Source organism: Bradysia coprophila, unplaced genomic scaffold (genome assembly GCF_014529535.1).
Source record: "Bradysia coprophila strain Holo2 unplaced genomic scaffold, BU_Bcop_v1 contig_24, whole genome shotgun sequence".
In the NCBI taxonomy this organism is placed as follows: domain Eukaryota; kingdom Metazoa; phylum Arthropoda; class Insecta; order Diptera; family Sciaridae; genus Bradysia; species Bradysia coprophila.
In genome coordinates, this window is record NW_023503501.1 from 4,841,215 (window position 1) to 4,856,954 (window position 15,740).

General features: G+C 34.5%; 1 protein-coding gene and 1 long non-coding RNA gene across 4 annotated transcripts in view; both read right to left on the reverse strand.

The window, feature by feature from the left end:
* LOC119078008 (fibronectin type III domain-containing protein 5) overlaps window positions 1-15,740 on the reverse strand; it is a 79,246-nt gene that overhangs the window by 15,280 nt on the left and 48,226 nt on the right. For 2 of the 3 annotated variants that reach the window (XM_037185398.1, XM_037185396.1), the window contains exons 4-7: window positions 1,355-1,500; window positions 1,130-1,284; window positions 1,031-1,064; window positions 794-954 (exon numbers count right to left, since the gene is read on the reverse strand). In XM_037185398.1, coding sequence (XP_037041293.1) covers window positions 794-954; window positions 1,031-1,064; window positions 1,130-1,284; window positions 1,355-1,500 — 496 coding nt within the window. The remainder of the gene's footprint in view (window positions 1-793; window positions 955-1,030; window positions 1,065-1,129; window positions 1,285-1,354; window positions 1,501-15,740) is intronic. The other variant, XM_037185397.1, reaches the window with a different exon arrangement.
* Window positions 3,337-12,502, reverse strand: LOC119078011. Its single transcript, XR_005087924.1, has 3 exons — window positions 12,491-12,502; window positions 10,709-10,712; window positions 3,337-3,371 (listed from the first exon to the last, which is right to left on the reverse strand). It is a non-coding gene; the product is annotated as an uncharacterized LOC119078011 (long non-coding RNA).

Sequence of the window (15,740 nt, forward strand, 5' to 3'; positions counted from 1 at the left end):
ATTTGCCCCCTGCGAAAATTGTCCATTATCTGTGGATCTGTGTTCGGTTCATTTTTTTCATTTGATTATGCGGAATTAACTTTCGTATGGGGCAGGTAGTAAACCAGAATACATTGGATTCTGCTACGTACTTTATTACTTCGGAAACAATTTTGTGATATTCGCAAGCTCACTCGTATGTTTTTGAGCAACTTGCTTACGCAACTGTTTTTTGAAAAGTGTCAAAAAGACAGTTACCGAAGTTGGTTGATCAGAAACACACGAGTCAGTTTGCGCATATCACGAAATTGTTACCTCATGTAATGAATTACTTTCGCAGCATTCAATGTAATCGACTAATTCTCCGCGTACACTCCAAACATTTCCCTTCGGTATAACGTTCGAACATTGAATTATAAATAAATTTTCATAACTCGTAATTCGCAAATTCGCATTCCTTAAATATCCCCCGATTTATGTTCGACGTTATATTATAATTCGGTAAACGCGAACTTAAAACTTCTAAGTATACACAGAGATAGAAAGCAACATGAAAATCGTTTATTTACTCACGAGGCACACGCCGGCAAATTATTCCGAAAATAAATTTTCGTTCAATTATGATTTGCTTTCATAACGCAATTACTTAATCGCAAGAGGCTAAAGCCAGAAGGAAATTTCATTTCGAAAAAAAAAATAAAATAATTTTTTCCGCAAAACATTTTTCGTTTTTCGAAAACAACAAAAAGAAAATTAAGATAAACGAAAACATTTTTCAAGAAAAAAAAATTGAAAATTGTTGTGTTCCACTCACCTGATGCGAATGCTGTCCATTACAACCACCAGATGAACAAACTCCAGTTCCAGGTACCTTCAGTTGCTCTTGCTTATAATCTGGCTGATATGGAAGAAGCATTCGAATTTTTCCCCATCGATTGAAAAACAATGCAATAGCACCCGCCCAAACGATTAAAACTTAAATGGAAAACCAGTGAAAATTGAACAACACATTCAACCAAAAGAAGAAAATCTAATTATCAATGCTACTCACCTAACACTACGATGCCTACTTCTACGCCACGAATCTTGAGAGAGGAAGGAATAAATTGTTTCCGTTAAAACGTCCCATTTGCAAATTAACACAACTTACTGTTGGAAGTTCACGTGTTGTCGCATTTTCTGATATATTGACGTATTCGTCGGTAAATGTAACGGGAATCATCCCATCTGTTTGCGGTGGACCGGGCGCACCATAACCTTTAGGTAATGCACCCGAGTCTTGTTGCGGTGAACTTCTCGGTGGCTCTGCAAATAAAGCAAGAATGATTCTACGTTTTCGTTTTGTTCGATAAAATTTCATTGAATGCAATCGTACCCAGCGTTCTGAAAACTATTGGACGGCTGCGAAATTTCTTTCCACTAAAAACGGCCGTTACTGTTAACTGATATTGTGTGTCTGGCGTCAATCCGATAAGAGTTACAGCTTCACTGTTTCCAGCCACCACAGCAACGACCCTGTAACTTGAATTCATTTAATTACCTCAGCATTCTTAGGTAATGAATTCTGTTGCTCTTAGTTAGGAGGAATGGATGGTTTGTTGAAAAGTCAACATTAGGGCGCTTTTAAGAGCTACATTTTCACTGATTCTTTTTACGAAAATTCTATTTGAAAAATGTGGGACGACAAAAACCACCATGGTGGTACCACAAATGTGTTAGATTTCAATATAAATTAGATTTGTTTGTGGCTGTCTCATATTTTCAAAATCGACTTTTGTAGAAAGATATCGAAAATAAAATACTAAACGCCCAAACGTAGACTCTATTTTCAGCCATACATCCATGACTCTTAAATCTAAGCATGTTATAGATCGCTAATTAATAAAGAAAACTCAATTCACTCAAAACTTCATTAAAAAGCAATTTAGATTGTATGTGGCTTTGGATAAATGTGAGCATAACCCTTTAAAATTGTTGAATTCTTTAAAATTAGTGGATATAGAAACGACCCGCGAAATTCCTCAGGTAATTGTAATCAATAAAAAATTGAATGAAATTCCGTCACCCACTTTAACTCAATATAGTTCAGTTGTTCAGTCAACAATGTGAGGTAAAATTGCATTTTATTAACACAGGAAAAACATTAACTCAAATTTTTGCAGGGAATATTTTTGGGAAATGTGATTATGAATAAATGATAGAAATAGCTTCTTGTGTGAATATTTCGAGTGGTATCCACTTCTGAGTACAGTACAACGTACATCATATTTCTTTGCCTTTTTTACTGTTTACTGTCAATAAAAAAGAAGTTTTTCCGTGATGCAACCAAAAAAATAAGAACGCACATCGATTCAGGGACCTATTGGGAGCTCAAAACAGCATTCAGTACAATCGGACCAGTTCCTTCCTCATACAAAATTTTTCAATTCATGAAATTTCATACACCTCTCTGAAATCGTTTTGTCACAAAAGTTCAGTGTGTGGACATTACTCTATTTTCGAGTTGGCGACTTCACGACAATTTTCAAGTCAACAAAGTGATTTTTCTCAAATGAAATACATTGAGTATCGTTAGAAAGGTATGACCTCTGTCTATAAGATAAAAATTTTCTTCCCTGAATCTATGTGCGTTCTTAGTTTTTGGGTGCATTTCGGAAAAACTTCGTTTTTGTTGAGGAGGGGGTGTGTGTGATTTTACAAGTGTTTTTTTTTATTCGATGCCCCTTGGAATATTGACCTCGGCCTCGCCTCGGATTAAGTATACCCTCAAATTTTGTATTCGCCTTTATAGAAAGTGTAAGTGAAGTGAAATAGTATCTCAACGTGTGAACTGATTTGAAAGCATTGACTAAATATCATCTTCAACAAAACAAAAATCATATTTTACATCAGATATGGACGATTTAACAATTCACTAATTCACTATGTGCTCTGATATTTACTCTTGAATATTTAATGCAGTAAACCATTTCTGCCATTTCTATTTTAAATGTATTCTGTTGTCTTGGACTCAACAGACCCGATTTAAATAAACATCAGAAAGGATTTTATAAACAAGAAAATTTATATCAATCGCGGTTGCAAATAAATTGACATCAGCGTGAAGACAGACATTCCGATTCTATAATTTGCATTTTTCTTATAATCCGAAAATGGAACGGGTAAGTTTTTCATATTTTTTAATTAAAAATTTAATTAAAATAAATGCACAACAGAGAATGTTTATATTCTCGACGTCCTTCTACAACATAAAGACTGCAGTGGAATAACAACCAGATTAAGATCTACAAAGGATGCCTCTGAGAATATATTCATCTCAGTTCTAATTCAACTAACTAAAGCCCTGCTTGGACTTGGGAAAAATAAAAAGTATAAAAGAAGGACGTAATCTACTTTTTCATGCCTTAATTTTGGAAATTTTGGAAATTTTCTCTCGATTCTCTCTGCATGAAAACTTTTTTGAGTACTTGGTTTGAACGATGTGTTTAAGGTATTTTCGCGAGTGTAACCCGAACGAAGTGACCAAACCAAGTATAGAAATAACTATTATACTGACTAACCCCGACTTCTCATATCAATGAGTCATTTTCCTAAAACGCAATGAGTAATTTCTTTTGTTTAAGTGTAGCATATAGTGCACATGCTACACCTAAACAAAAGAGCACAATATTGCTTCCTAAGAATTGTACAAATCAGCTGGTTTTACTGTGCTCTAGATTCACGATCTACCTTCACCATATTAAAGTATATGTATCGACGGAACCAATCTCTGTAGTGCCAGGGCAAATTATTGGTAATTTCATATGCGCTCAACAAAAATTACTTTCTTTAAAATCCACAATAGAGTATGGCTAGGAACGGGTCGGGTTCGGTCAGACCGGAACCCGAACCTGATCTTGACCCGAACCGGAACTAAGACTTCGGGTTCAACCCTAACTTGACCCGAACCTAAATTTTCGATTTCGGGTTCCAACCGAACCCGACCCGAACCCGAAGTTATTCAACCCGTACTTGACCCGAACCCGAATTTCCATTTCGGGTTTGACCCGAACCTGACCTGAACCCGAGATCTTCAAATAAATCAAGTCCGGTTCGGGTTAACCCGAAATTTTTGGCATTTTTTAGTGTAAAATTTTCGGGTCACCCGAACCAGACCTGATCTATTTGAAAATTTCGGGTTCAGATCAGGTTCGGGTCAAACCCGAAATGGAAATTCGGGTTCGGGTCAAGTACGGGTTGAATAACTTCGGGTTCGGGTCGGGTTCGGTTTGAACCCGAAATCGAAAATTCTGGTTCGGGTCAAGTTCGGGTTGAACCCGAAGTCTTAGTTCCGGTTCGGGTCTAAGACCGGTTCGGGTCATAACCTGAACTGATCAGGTCAACCCGAACCCGTTCCGAGCCTTACAATAGAGTTATCAGAGTTTTGAAAGTAATCGATGTTCCCAGTCAATTAAGTGTTTCCAGTCTATGACATTATAGCGCAAAATTTGAATAAGTCTTAGCGAATGTTGTCTCTAATAATACATATGCGACAGTGGATTTTGTGGTTCGACAATATGTGGTATCTAAGTAAAAGGAAGCAGAGTTTCTAAAGGTCAAAAGACATTAGAATAACTGTCATCGCAATTTTCATATCAGTTCCCAACAATAAAGCATTTATTTCGGAAAAATTTCGTTTTGGTCTACTAATGAAAGGAGCACGAAATTTACTGAAATTTACCGACTACATTGACTACTTTCGGTAAATTGAGAAAAATTCCAGTAAATTTGGATGCCATCAGATCTGTAATTTACTCTCATTATACGAATAAAAAATTGAGGTTAACCTCAACAGCTTATCAACGGAATCAACGGAAACACAATGTGAACCTCTCGTTAGACGCAGTGGTTCTCTTCAGGTCGAAGTTCTCTTTTGTAGAGATCAATGAACAATATTTTACTTCAATAACGACAATTCCTACTTTGTTCTTGTCACTTCGGTCGATAACTTATTTCATTTGCCGACTTGTAAAAAGTGATTTTGACAAAATGTTGTGAGAGTTCATCGAAGAATAAGTACTAGGTACTTATACTACATTCGCCAACATTATTTTCTTCCCTCAAATAAATTACCAAATAAAATGTGTGCAAAAAATACAAAATTTTCCATAAACACAACCATAATGACGATAATTTTTCATTCATTTTCGTAAGTAATTTCACTCAAAAATTACATTCTTTTTTATTATTTTGAAATGACAATTTCTAATGGCATACATAGCGCAATATACATGACATCGACCCTGGATTTTAACAAGTCGTATCAAGAGGGTATATCTTTATATATTGTAGAAATGGAATGAGTATCCTAGCCATGCTAGTGTACAGTATTTATGTTTATGTAATAAATCTTGGAGTGAAATATATACTTTATGTGATGCGAAGAAATGTGTAATGTAAATGGTGAAAGAAAACTTTCATTAAAATGAGAATTTTGAAAGTATTCCGGAAACATCAAAAGTTTGACTAAGGATAATTGAAAAAGCATTTTCATTTCCTTTCGAATTGAAACACTCGAATGTTGAGTACATAGGTTTCAATACGTTGACTCAATTACACTCATATTTGCTACGAGCAAATCATTTATGTCAACACACTCTTCGGCATCACATAATTAAAATGTTTAACAGCAACAACATTATCTCCGCATATCCAGTAAAATATTCAACGAAAACTTGAATCAGAAATTATTGTCTGGTTGTTTCAAGCAAAGTCAAAACGTCATTTGAACAAACGAAATTAAACTGATTGAGGGCAAATAGAAATTACAGACAATAAACAGTGTATGACATGGATAGTACATCACATCGCTTTGTGAAAACGTTAGAGGAAACAGAAAACATTATTCGTAAAAGAAAACGCTCACGGATAAACGTTTCTGTTTCCGATGGATGGTCTTGGTATAATCATGTTATCAAAATGCAGAAAAGAGTTAAGGGAACGTTCACAAATCACACTCGCAATAATGGCGAATTTCTGCAAGGTTGTAAACTTTAGGGAGGTCACGCAGATTGCCATTTTATTAGATACGCGGTAGCAGACGACCACTATCGAGCTATCCAATTTTATGTATGTCAACCGGTCGATATACTCGCGTTTCTGAATCTGTGTGACTTCCCCAAAATTTACAGCCTTGAACTTCTGAATCCTCTCACACACAAAAATATGGACAAATTTATGAGGTACACGTTTTTGTCAGACCCTCTGCTGTCCTTATGTGACTATGTAATTTATGAATGGCCTCAAAAATGTAATAAGATGCTTTCCCACCCAGAACACGCATAAATTCTCCAAGAATTTCTCCCATATGTCAGCTATGTTCTTGTATACAACTTACAAATGTTCTTCGAGCGAACAGCGTTTCTCACTCATTCGATAAAGAAGTCATCATCAATATCAATTTATAACATTCACGTCATGTCACTACAGAGTATATGGACCAAGGTGAAGATGAAATTTTAAAATAAAAAATCAAATTTGAATCGCGTTCAGCGCTCGATATTTTTAAATTCAATTTATTACTCCACTAGTGCTACAGTGGGTGATGATTATTTTCACAATATTTCATAAATTGTACGAAATCATTGCTCCCCAAAAACCCACCACCACCGAGACAATACAAAATTTACTGAATAGCATTGTAGAATGTGAAGCAACCACAAGCAGAACTGGAAAGCTTAATTTATAAATATAAAATCTCATGAAAATAACCACTAAAAACTAAAGTAAATTACGTTCTTTGTTGTCATTATCTCTCTCGGATTTTATTCGCGCAATTACAAGCTATTACAGTAGATATATGTATGTAATATGGATGGAATGGAATGAAACTACAATGACTTACAAAATGAATCCTTTTCGAGGCGAAATACCATGCATGATGTATACGTATTATGCAGAGCGGTATCGTTAGCGCGTTTGTTGTATTTTAACATTATTTTTTTCCTTCTGTACAACCAATTATTATGCTTTATAATTAGGTCATCATAAACACTAGCTGGTTAGATAGAAGTTGCGGGTGTCGTAAAGTATAATAATAACCACCCGTGTCATGACTCTGGAGAAATTAGCATGAACATTGAATATAATGAAAAATAGTGAAAAATAAATGTAAACAAGCGGAAACACAGGGAACAAAAAGTTTATCACTAAATCGATTCAAAATTACAGACCGGCAGGATAGCATTATCACTGGAATAATAAACGGAAAACAAAGCAATTTTTGCGCGGTGCTTTCTTCGAAATGTAGTATAGCGTATAGCTGTGCCCACTGATATTTACTGGCCTTAACGGCATGAGTCCAAACAGCTAGAAACAACTGCAGAAGGAGACAATGCAATCAAATGCAAGGATTTGGAGATTAATTGAACAGAAAATTTCTGCATTAAGCTCACTGATGTTGGTTGATTGGCTTTAAAATCTAGATCCCGAACACGATGTAATGAGTTTAAAAGATTGTAAAAAGAAACGATGCAATCGAAAACATAGATTAGGATATAAAAGATTATACCACAGAAAGTAAGCAAACATCCAGAGGGACACCATTTTGTAATAACCAAGTTTCTACCATTTAAAAAATGTCTTTAAACAAACATGGTTATTGCAAAATGCTGCTGAGATAATAGACATTTTTAACCCTTGTAAAACAAAAAAATTCTTCATTTTGCCCAGCAATGTAGACTGATTACACTCAACGAAAATCACGTTTTTACCGTTCTTCAAACCACAAATACAATCCATCTCTCCATCATTGAAACATTATGCAGTTACAGAGACATACATTTCGTGTAGAAAAAGTGTGAATTTATGTAGCAGTGGACTCTGTGGGTTGGAAATATGTGGTATCTAAGTCGAGGGAATTAGAAATTCTAATTTTGGTTATTGTAGCTTAAAAAACTAAAGCCCAAAGGCGCTATAATGAGTTAAAATGACTGTGAAAACAAACAATTCATTTCAAGTCATAGATAACATCTAACACCAGATAGTGGGCAAATATCCAAAGATAATCGACATCTGTAACCCTTGTAAAACAGAAAATTTCTGTATTATGATGGCTCAAAAAGCATAAGCCTAAACGCGCTCCAATAAGTTCAAAACGACTGTTAAAAATTTTTTACTAATAAAATGAAAGAAAGTCATATGAGCCAAGGGTCCCGGCCCACCCAAAACGTCGGGTCGAATAGCAAAACGAACGCTAAAACAAATGAAGTAAAAGATTTGGTAAAATTCAATATTAAATTTGAAAGTTGCTTGAACGACAGTAGTAGAATATTGAAAATAGTCTTGTCTGCATGTAATTTATAACAGCCGAATAGGTTATTTTAATGCTTTAACCCAATTCTAGCGTTACTCTAATTCCAGCTAAATTAATTTTGCCGAAATTAATTGCAATAATCTGTCTGATATAATTATTAATCTGCCCGGTTATATAGTCAGATATGAATTTCTAACTCATTGTTCCCATTGGTTTTGGTACAATGGCGTAGATTTTGCTATTTAATTGCTGCATTGAATAACTAAAAGTTTATGTAATGGATAAGTGTAAGCTTTGTATTTAATTTGAAAACTTGTAACCTACTTTAGGGTATTGGAAAGGCACTGACGGATGCAGTGGAATAATTAAATTTGTTCCATTATTTTGGCGACACTATGAACAGTTTTGGTTTCTTGACTACAACGCTTATTAAGAACTGAAATTTGGTTTCATTTTAATTTCATTAAAGTTCGTTGGTTTTTCTTAGCGACCGTTCATTAATTTTATAGAGTAAAAGAATACTGTCACTAGAGAACGTTAGCTAAACGGCCGCTAACGCTAATTTCCAACGCTAAATCCCCCGCTAACGCTAAAATCAACGGTAATGCCCTGTCAATAAATGGCACCATTGTGAATGCATACACATGGACGACGAAATTTTCGATTTATTTTTCATTTATTATTTTAAAAGGTCATCCGGATCAATATTTTATTACTGCAATCCGTAGATCTAATTTGCAGGAAGGCAGCGACACTGTGCTGGAAAAAATCTATAAACTTTACAATGTGCTGTTCGATGACAAACATCCTCAACTACACAACAAACACGTGGTTAACCTGCAATTGAAATACATGAAATTAATTTTGTGATTATTACTTCCACAATGTGATCGGATCAATATTTTATCAATGCAATTAGTAGATCTGACTTGTAGGAAACCAGCGGTATTAAGCTGGAAAAGTTTTATTCACTTTTGATTGCAAACGTTTTACGAATCACATTTTCCAACTGCATGTTCGTCGTGTGGAGGATACTATTTGTAACATTAAAAAGAGAATAAAAAACGTTTCCAGCTTAATTGTAGCTTCCTACAATTCAGATCTACTAATTCCATTGATAAAATGTTAATCCGATCACATTGTGGGAGTAATAATCACAAAATTATTTTCAGGTGTTTCAATTGCAGGTTAACCACGTGTTTGTTGTGTAGTGGAGGATGTTTGTCGTCGAACAGCTCATTGGAAAGTGAATAGATTTTTTCCAGCACAGTGTCGCTACCAAACTGCAAATTAGATGTACGGATTGCAGTAATCAAATATTGATCCGGATGACCTTTTAAAATAATAAATGAAAAATAAATCGAAAATTTCGTCGTCCATGTGTATGCATTCACAATGGTGCCATTTATTGACAGGGCATTACCGTTGATTTTAGCGTTAGCGGGGGATTTAGCGTTGGAAATTAGCGTTAGCGGCCATTTAGCTAACGTTCTCTACTGTGTCTAACGAGCCCGACGGAAGGATCCATCAATTATTTAGCGTTAGAAAATTGCTGTACAGTTCGTAGTAATTCGATTCCTCGTTTGTAATTTCAACGTTTTACTGATTTCTCATTACATTGAGCTTACATACCATACCATGTGAATGTCGTGTCGTTTGGTAATTGGTAATGAAGTATAGAGGAAACTCAACTTCTAAAATTACAACACTGACATTTGTTATATGTCATGTCGAATTAAATGACAAACTTTGATTTCTCGTCTCATCATAAAAGATATTAAAATGTAAAATACGTAGACCCAGCATACAAATGAAAATGGGGTTCCGTAGTCACTAATTTTGATTACATATGGCATGTATGCCATTGCCATACATGTTAGTAGACATAGAGACATCAGCACATTACCTAAATTGTTGTAACGTGTCCGGATCTGTTGCTATTGATTGACAGTGAATCAAAGTATAGGGAAATTATTCCCATGGTTAAATTAGATTAACCAATGGTTCATGTTCGACTGATATCGCTGAATCTATGTTACGGAAATGAATAACTTTCAAATTACTGCATTACATTAGGTGACTAGAAAAGTTCGTTTCTGTGGTTGTGGAAATTTTGAAAAATTGATCCATATCATAGTCAAATGGTTCATGCATCTGGAGACTCTATCTTTTGCAGTCACGTAAGCTTAGTTCAATGAGTAATTCAATGATTTGCTTCATACGAAAACTTAATATACCAGTGACACATGACACTGACACATGTCGCTTTGAATGGAACCTGTCCTATATTGCTACGAAAAACATTTATTGTACGACTTTCTAATATGAGCACTAGAACTGTCCTAACGAAGGTAGGTCTAATGTTGAAAGTATATCGTAACTACTGTCTAAAGTACATCGTAGACAATCCAAACTGTTGTAAACAGAAGGCATTACCTATCTTATCTACTTATCTACTAGCGGCCATATGATTCCTTTTAAATTCTTTGTTACACTCACGGAATTTTGAAAACCGACACATTTTCTGCTTACTGGTTAACTGGTTTTTTGTGAATTTTACATGTATTTTTATATGCAGAAATCAGAAACTCAAGCAAAACACAGAAAGATAAAATGTGTCGGTTTTCAGAATTCCGTGCGTGTAGTTCCCTCTTTCTAATATTTTTAAAAGCAGTAGACACAATTCCCTGCTGCATCAGTCGTGCTACAGAGTATAGAATTATTGTGCTCTGCTTATTAATTATTCAATAGAATATTTCATTTATAAAGTTGCATTTAAAGCTTTTACGTGGTGCGGATGCTCAGTTCTTCATATTTCCCGGATTCCTAGGGGACTCACGTTTCAATTGAACAGATATAAGGTCAACTATTCAATGCACGAAACATGATTTTGTGAAACTGAATGTCCCACATTTGAGCGGTTTACCCTATATGAACATCATCGAAAACTAATAACCCATTTCCTTGCTAACTAGTTCCTCATTTACTGGAAATAACAACAAAATGGTTATTGTACAATTTATTGTCATAATTAAATGCCTCTCTATTGATTTTCTAAACTTCGTTAGTTCGTAGAAAAAAGAAAAAAAAACGTTTGTCACCCACCCCATCCCACATAGTGGATATGAATAATGGAATGAAATTGTTTGCTATTGAGCTTAGTTACAAGCGTGTGCTATGTAATTTTGGAAGCAATATGGTCGCGTAATAAAATGAATGACGGATAATAAAAACAATATCCCTAACAGCAATGCATAATAATTCATAAATTCATAATTTTCATAGTAACAGAAATAATCGAACGAATGACAGTGTGTTACCAGTAACCATATAATGGGAATGAATATCAAACGACTTCCAGATCATTGATTTCGATCGGTTCTATATCTCTAGATGTCTCAACGAAGAGTTGCAATTTTATTATACTATGAATGTGTTGTGACCGTAATCATCCTAGAGCTATTTATTTTTGACAATGTTATCATTTTTAATCCTTCCAATTCTACTCTTTCCCTGCACTGTTCATTTCCATTACGGTCATACAACTTTGGGCAGTACAAACTGGTAGATATGTTATGTAGTAGTAAATGTACTTAATACAACGAAAATATTGTATTTTCAATTTATGTCACATACATATTGAATTGATGAAGCAAACTAAAGTCCAACATAAAGGAAAATATTGAACGAAGTGAATGTAATGCGGGGTGGAGAACGTATTGTGTGGTGCTGCTATTTTAAGAAACAAGGTTTTTCGGAAAGAAGGAATTTTTCTACTTTTTCTTTCTTCAAAGTAACAACCGAAAATATGTCGAATTTTTCAAATATTTAACATTTACAAAGGAACAAAAACGAATTGTGGTACATTTTACAGAGATGTCTCTCAGTGTGGCTGCTGTTCGTCCATATGGAATAACAATTAATCGACAATTTTAGATTAGACACCATGACCATAGACACGGTTGTAACAAAACAAATAATTTTTATTAGAACAAGGCCATAGCATATCTACTTATACATAAAAAAAGTGTAAACAGCTTCATTCAACGGGGGAAAAGAGCTTTTATTTTCGAAAACAACTGTTAACTGTCGTAGTCTAAATTATTTTGTTAATATTTAATGTCGATATTCAATCGATGCAAGAACAAAATATACACGTTCATTAAGGTCGTGTATACACATTCACCGTAAGATTTTACCGACACAAATCGTAGTCACATTTATTGTGAAAGCTCTCCAATCTTGTCTCCGGCATTTTAATGAAACGTGCAAACTGACTTCTCGTGCTTGAATCTTAGATATTGCAACTAACTGACGTACGTCGAACGAGCGTTGGTTTCCGTTCTAGATGAGCTACATTCGTCTTGAATCAGCTGTTTTCGATGAAAATATAATGAAATTGTGTCTGTTAAGAGACTAATGCAAGATTGCAATGTAAATTTATTGTTATTATAGAACAGTGTTTACTGTGCGTGGAATTGACATCTTCAATCATGCAACTATCATTCCATCCATTCTGTGAAAACAAAATAGGTGAATTTAACGTGGAGTGTTTTGTACATGCCACTCAATTAACTTCTATTCAAGATAGAATTGTGAAAAGACAAAAACTCGAATATAGAATTGCGAATTAGGATTGCTTTCGCCATTATATATATAAAGTTATCATTAAAAACATTTCAAAGTGGCAAGCATATCGTTGTATTTAGAACAATCAGTTACTTAAAGTATCGTCCTAGTGTTTAATACAAAATCTTGTACTTCGTTTGTTTCAAAATGAGTTGTGCTATAAGAATGCATTTGTCTTAGCTAATTTCGGAAAGGTTATCACCTAAACTGATTTGGGGTGAAATTCCACAACACCATATAGACAGCGTAGCATTTCATAGCTATATAGTCGCGTGTGCAAATAATGTGTATCCTTGGTATCTGGGATACCGGGAAATTTTTTGGCTGAAAACCGTGATACCGGTAAATCCACCAAAAGAAGACGTAGGCATCGTTACACCGTGGAGTGGGAAGCCAGGGGAAATTGAAATTAACGGGAAATTGAAATTAACGGGAAATTGAAATTGACGGGAAATCGAAATTGATGAGAATCGAACTCACCGAAAAATCGAACTCACCGGGAAATCGAACTCTCTGAAAAATCGAAATTGACTGGAAATCGAAATTGATTGGAAATCATACTGACCGAGAAATCGAACTCACCTGGAAATTGTAATTGACGGGAAATCGAATTGATGAGAAATCATACTGACCGAGAAATCGAACTCACCGGGAAATCGAAATTGACTGGAAATCGCAATTGATGGGAAATCATACTGACCGAGAAATCAAACTAGCTCGCTAAATTTCAAGGATACCGGGAATTTTGGGAAATCTGATTTTGGGTACCAGGAAAAAAACATTATTTGCACACGCGTATATAGTACAAAGAAGCCTACTTACGTCAGGACAACGTGAAATTTTAATTGATCAATTTTATTAATAATATTGATCACGATTAAGGTAATGAAAATTAAATTAAAATCAAATTTTTCTTATTAAAAATTTAACCTACCTACCACATTTGGTACAATCGTTTTATGATGAGTTTTCAGATCCATTTTTAATGTATAATTTCGAAAATAGTTGAAGAATTTTTGAAAGAATAAATACTCAGAATTCTACGCAAAGACTTTTTTGGGAAGCCATTTTCCAAAATTTTTCCCACATTTTTTTAAAAGAATTTTTCTTTCATTTTTAGAAAATTTTCTTTTAAAAAAAGTCCCTGATTCTAAGCTTATGCCGAAAGTTCTTCCCTGCCAACTTGGTGACGGACTTTTTTTCATAAAATAGTTATGACAGTGATACGTATACCGAAAAGCGACTAAAGATATTTCTGAGTGAGTGGCAGATAATCGTAAAGAGAGACAGAAAAATCCTTAGAGATTTTATTAAGAATTTCAAGTATTTTTTTCAGTGACATGACATGACATCCTATCCTTTTAGAAAATATTAGTCGTCTGTTATCAACATCGAAAAAAAAACTTCGGCCACTATTCTCTTATGTGGTTTGTTATCCACATAGAAAAACGTATGAAGTAAAAGATTCGGATGTCAATAACTCTGCGATACTCGAAATAAATGAAGTTAGAGATTAAGTCGGCAACACGTTTGTTGATTATGAAATGTTAATTAGATTTCAATTCTCTAATCTCATTCCAGGAAATAGGTCAATTGTGCATGTGATTTTATGTGTGGCAGAAGTAGAAAAGCTTTGGCTTCTAACATAAACATAAACGCTTTGATGAACATGAACAAGGATATTCTCCAAAAGGATCTATAGAAAATGGTAAATTGTGAGAGGAAATAATTTAATTGAGACTGTTAACGAATCTTCATAATTAATTAAAACATCCAACAATTTCATTACAGCATTTTCTGCATGAAACTTTCCAGATTTTTCCATATCATGTAAATTTTCACAATCACTTTCGTGAATCTAATTTCGGAGAAATTTATCAAATATAATTTGCATACCTTAAGCTTTGTGTACCGAGTAGACTTTTTTTTTGCGTTGTTTCACATGAATATTGATGGCATGAAAGCAACGAAAATCACTTAAAGAAAAACAATGTCGAGCAAAATGTTCACCATGAGCAGATGTGTATAGTCAGACCAATTTTTACACTAAATTTGCGTTCAAAATTGAAATTTTAATATCAATGAATAATGGTCGACGAGACGGTTGAACATTTTATATTCTATAAATCTATCGCATTAGATTTTTTAATAGATGCCGCACACTTTACTTTTAAAGACGAATGGGAAACTCAATTTCACTCAGACCATCAATATATTATCCTCAAACTGGCTTGCATTATAACCAAAACCGTTTTGAACTAAACTCTTCGGAAAATCACTATAGGCACACACGGTAACCAACCAAAAGTTAAATGGAAAATTTCCTTTTGTCTCAGTACATAGATTTGAATATATGGCATTTGTCCATTGTGCTTAGTCATGTATGTCGCGCTTTATACACACTCAAAAGACATGTCACACTGAAACCATACCGAGGAGTTCTTATACACTTAATGTTATTTACCACTAAGTTTTATACGATTTAACATACTATTGCGTTTACGGGCATAGACAAACAATTGTTCATGTACAGTCTATCGATTTTGATTTTTCATTAAATTTTTAAGCTTTTCCGTATGTTCTCAAGGTATTATTAGTACTATGCTTCTTATATGACCGTTAGTATGTATATATATGTGGGTTGAGTGGGAATTACATAATTATGCCTGTAAGGACATTTTTGTTGTTATTGTTGTCGTTACATTATCGTAGAATCAGTGGCGCTATGAAATTTTCGGGTGCCACGGGACCAGAGTTACATTAGCATCCAAAATGCTCAAGGAATATCGAAAAGTATATTGGCTCAAAGAGTGGGTGATGCCAAGAGAAAGGTTTTTTT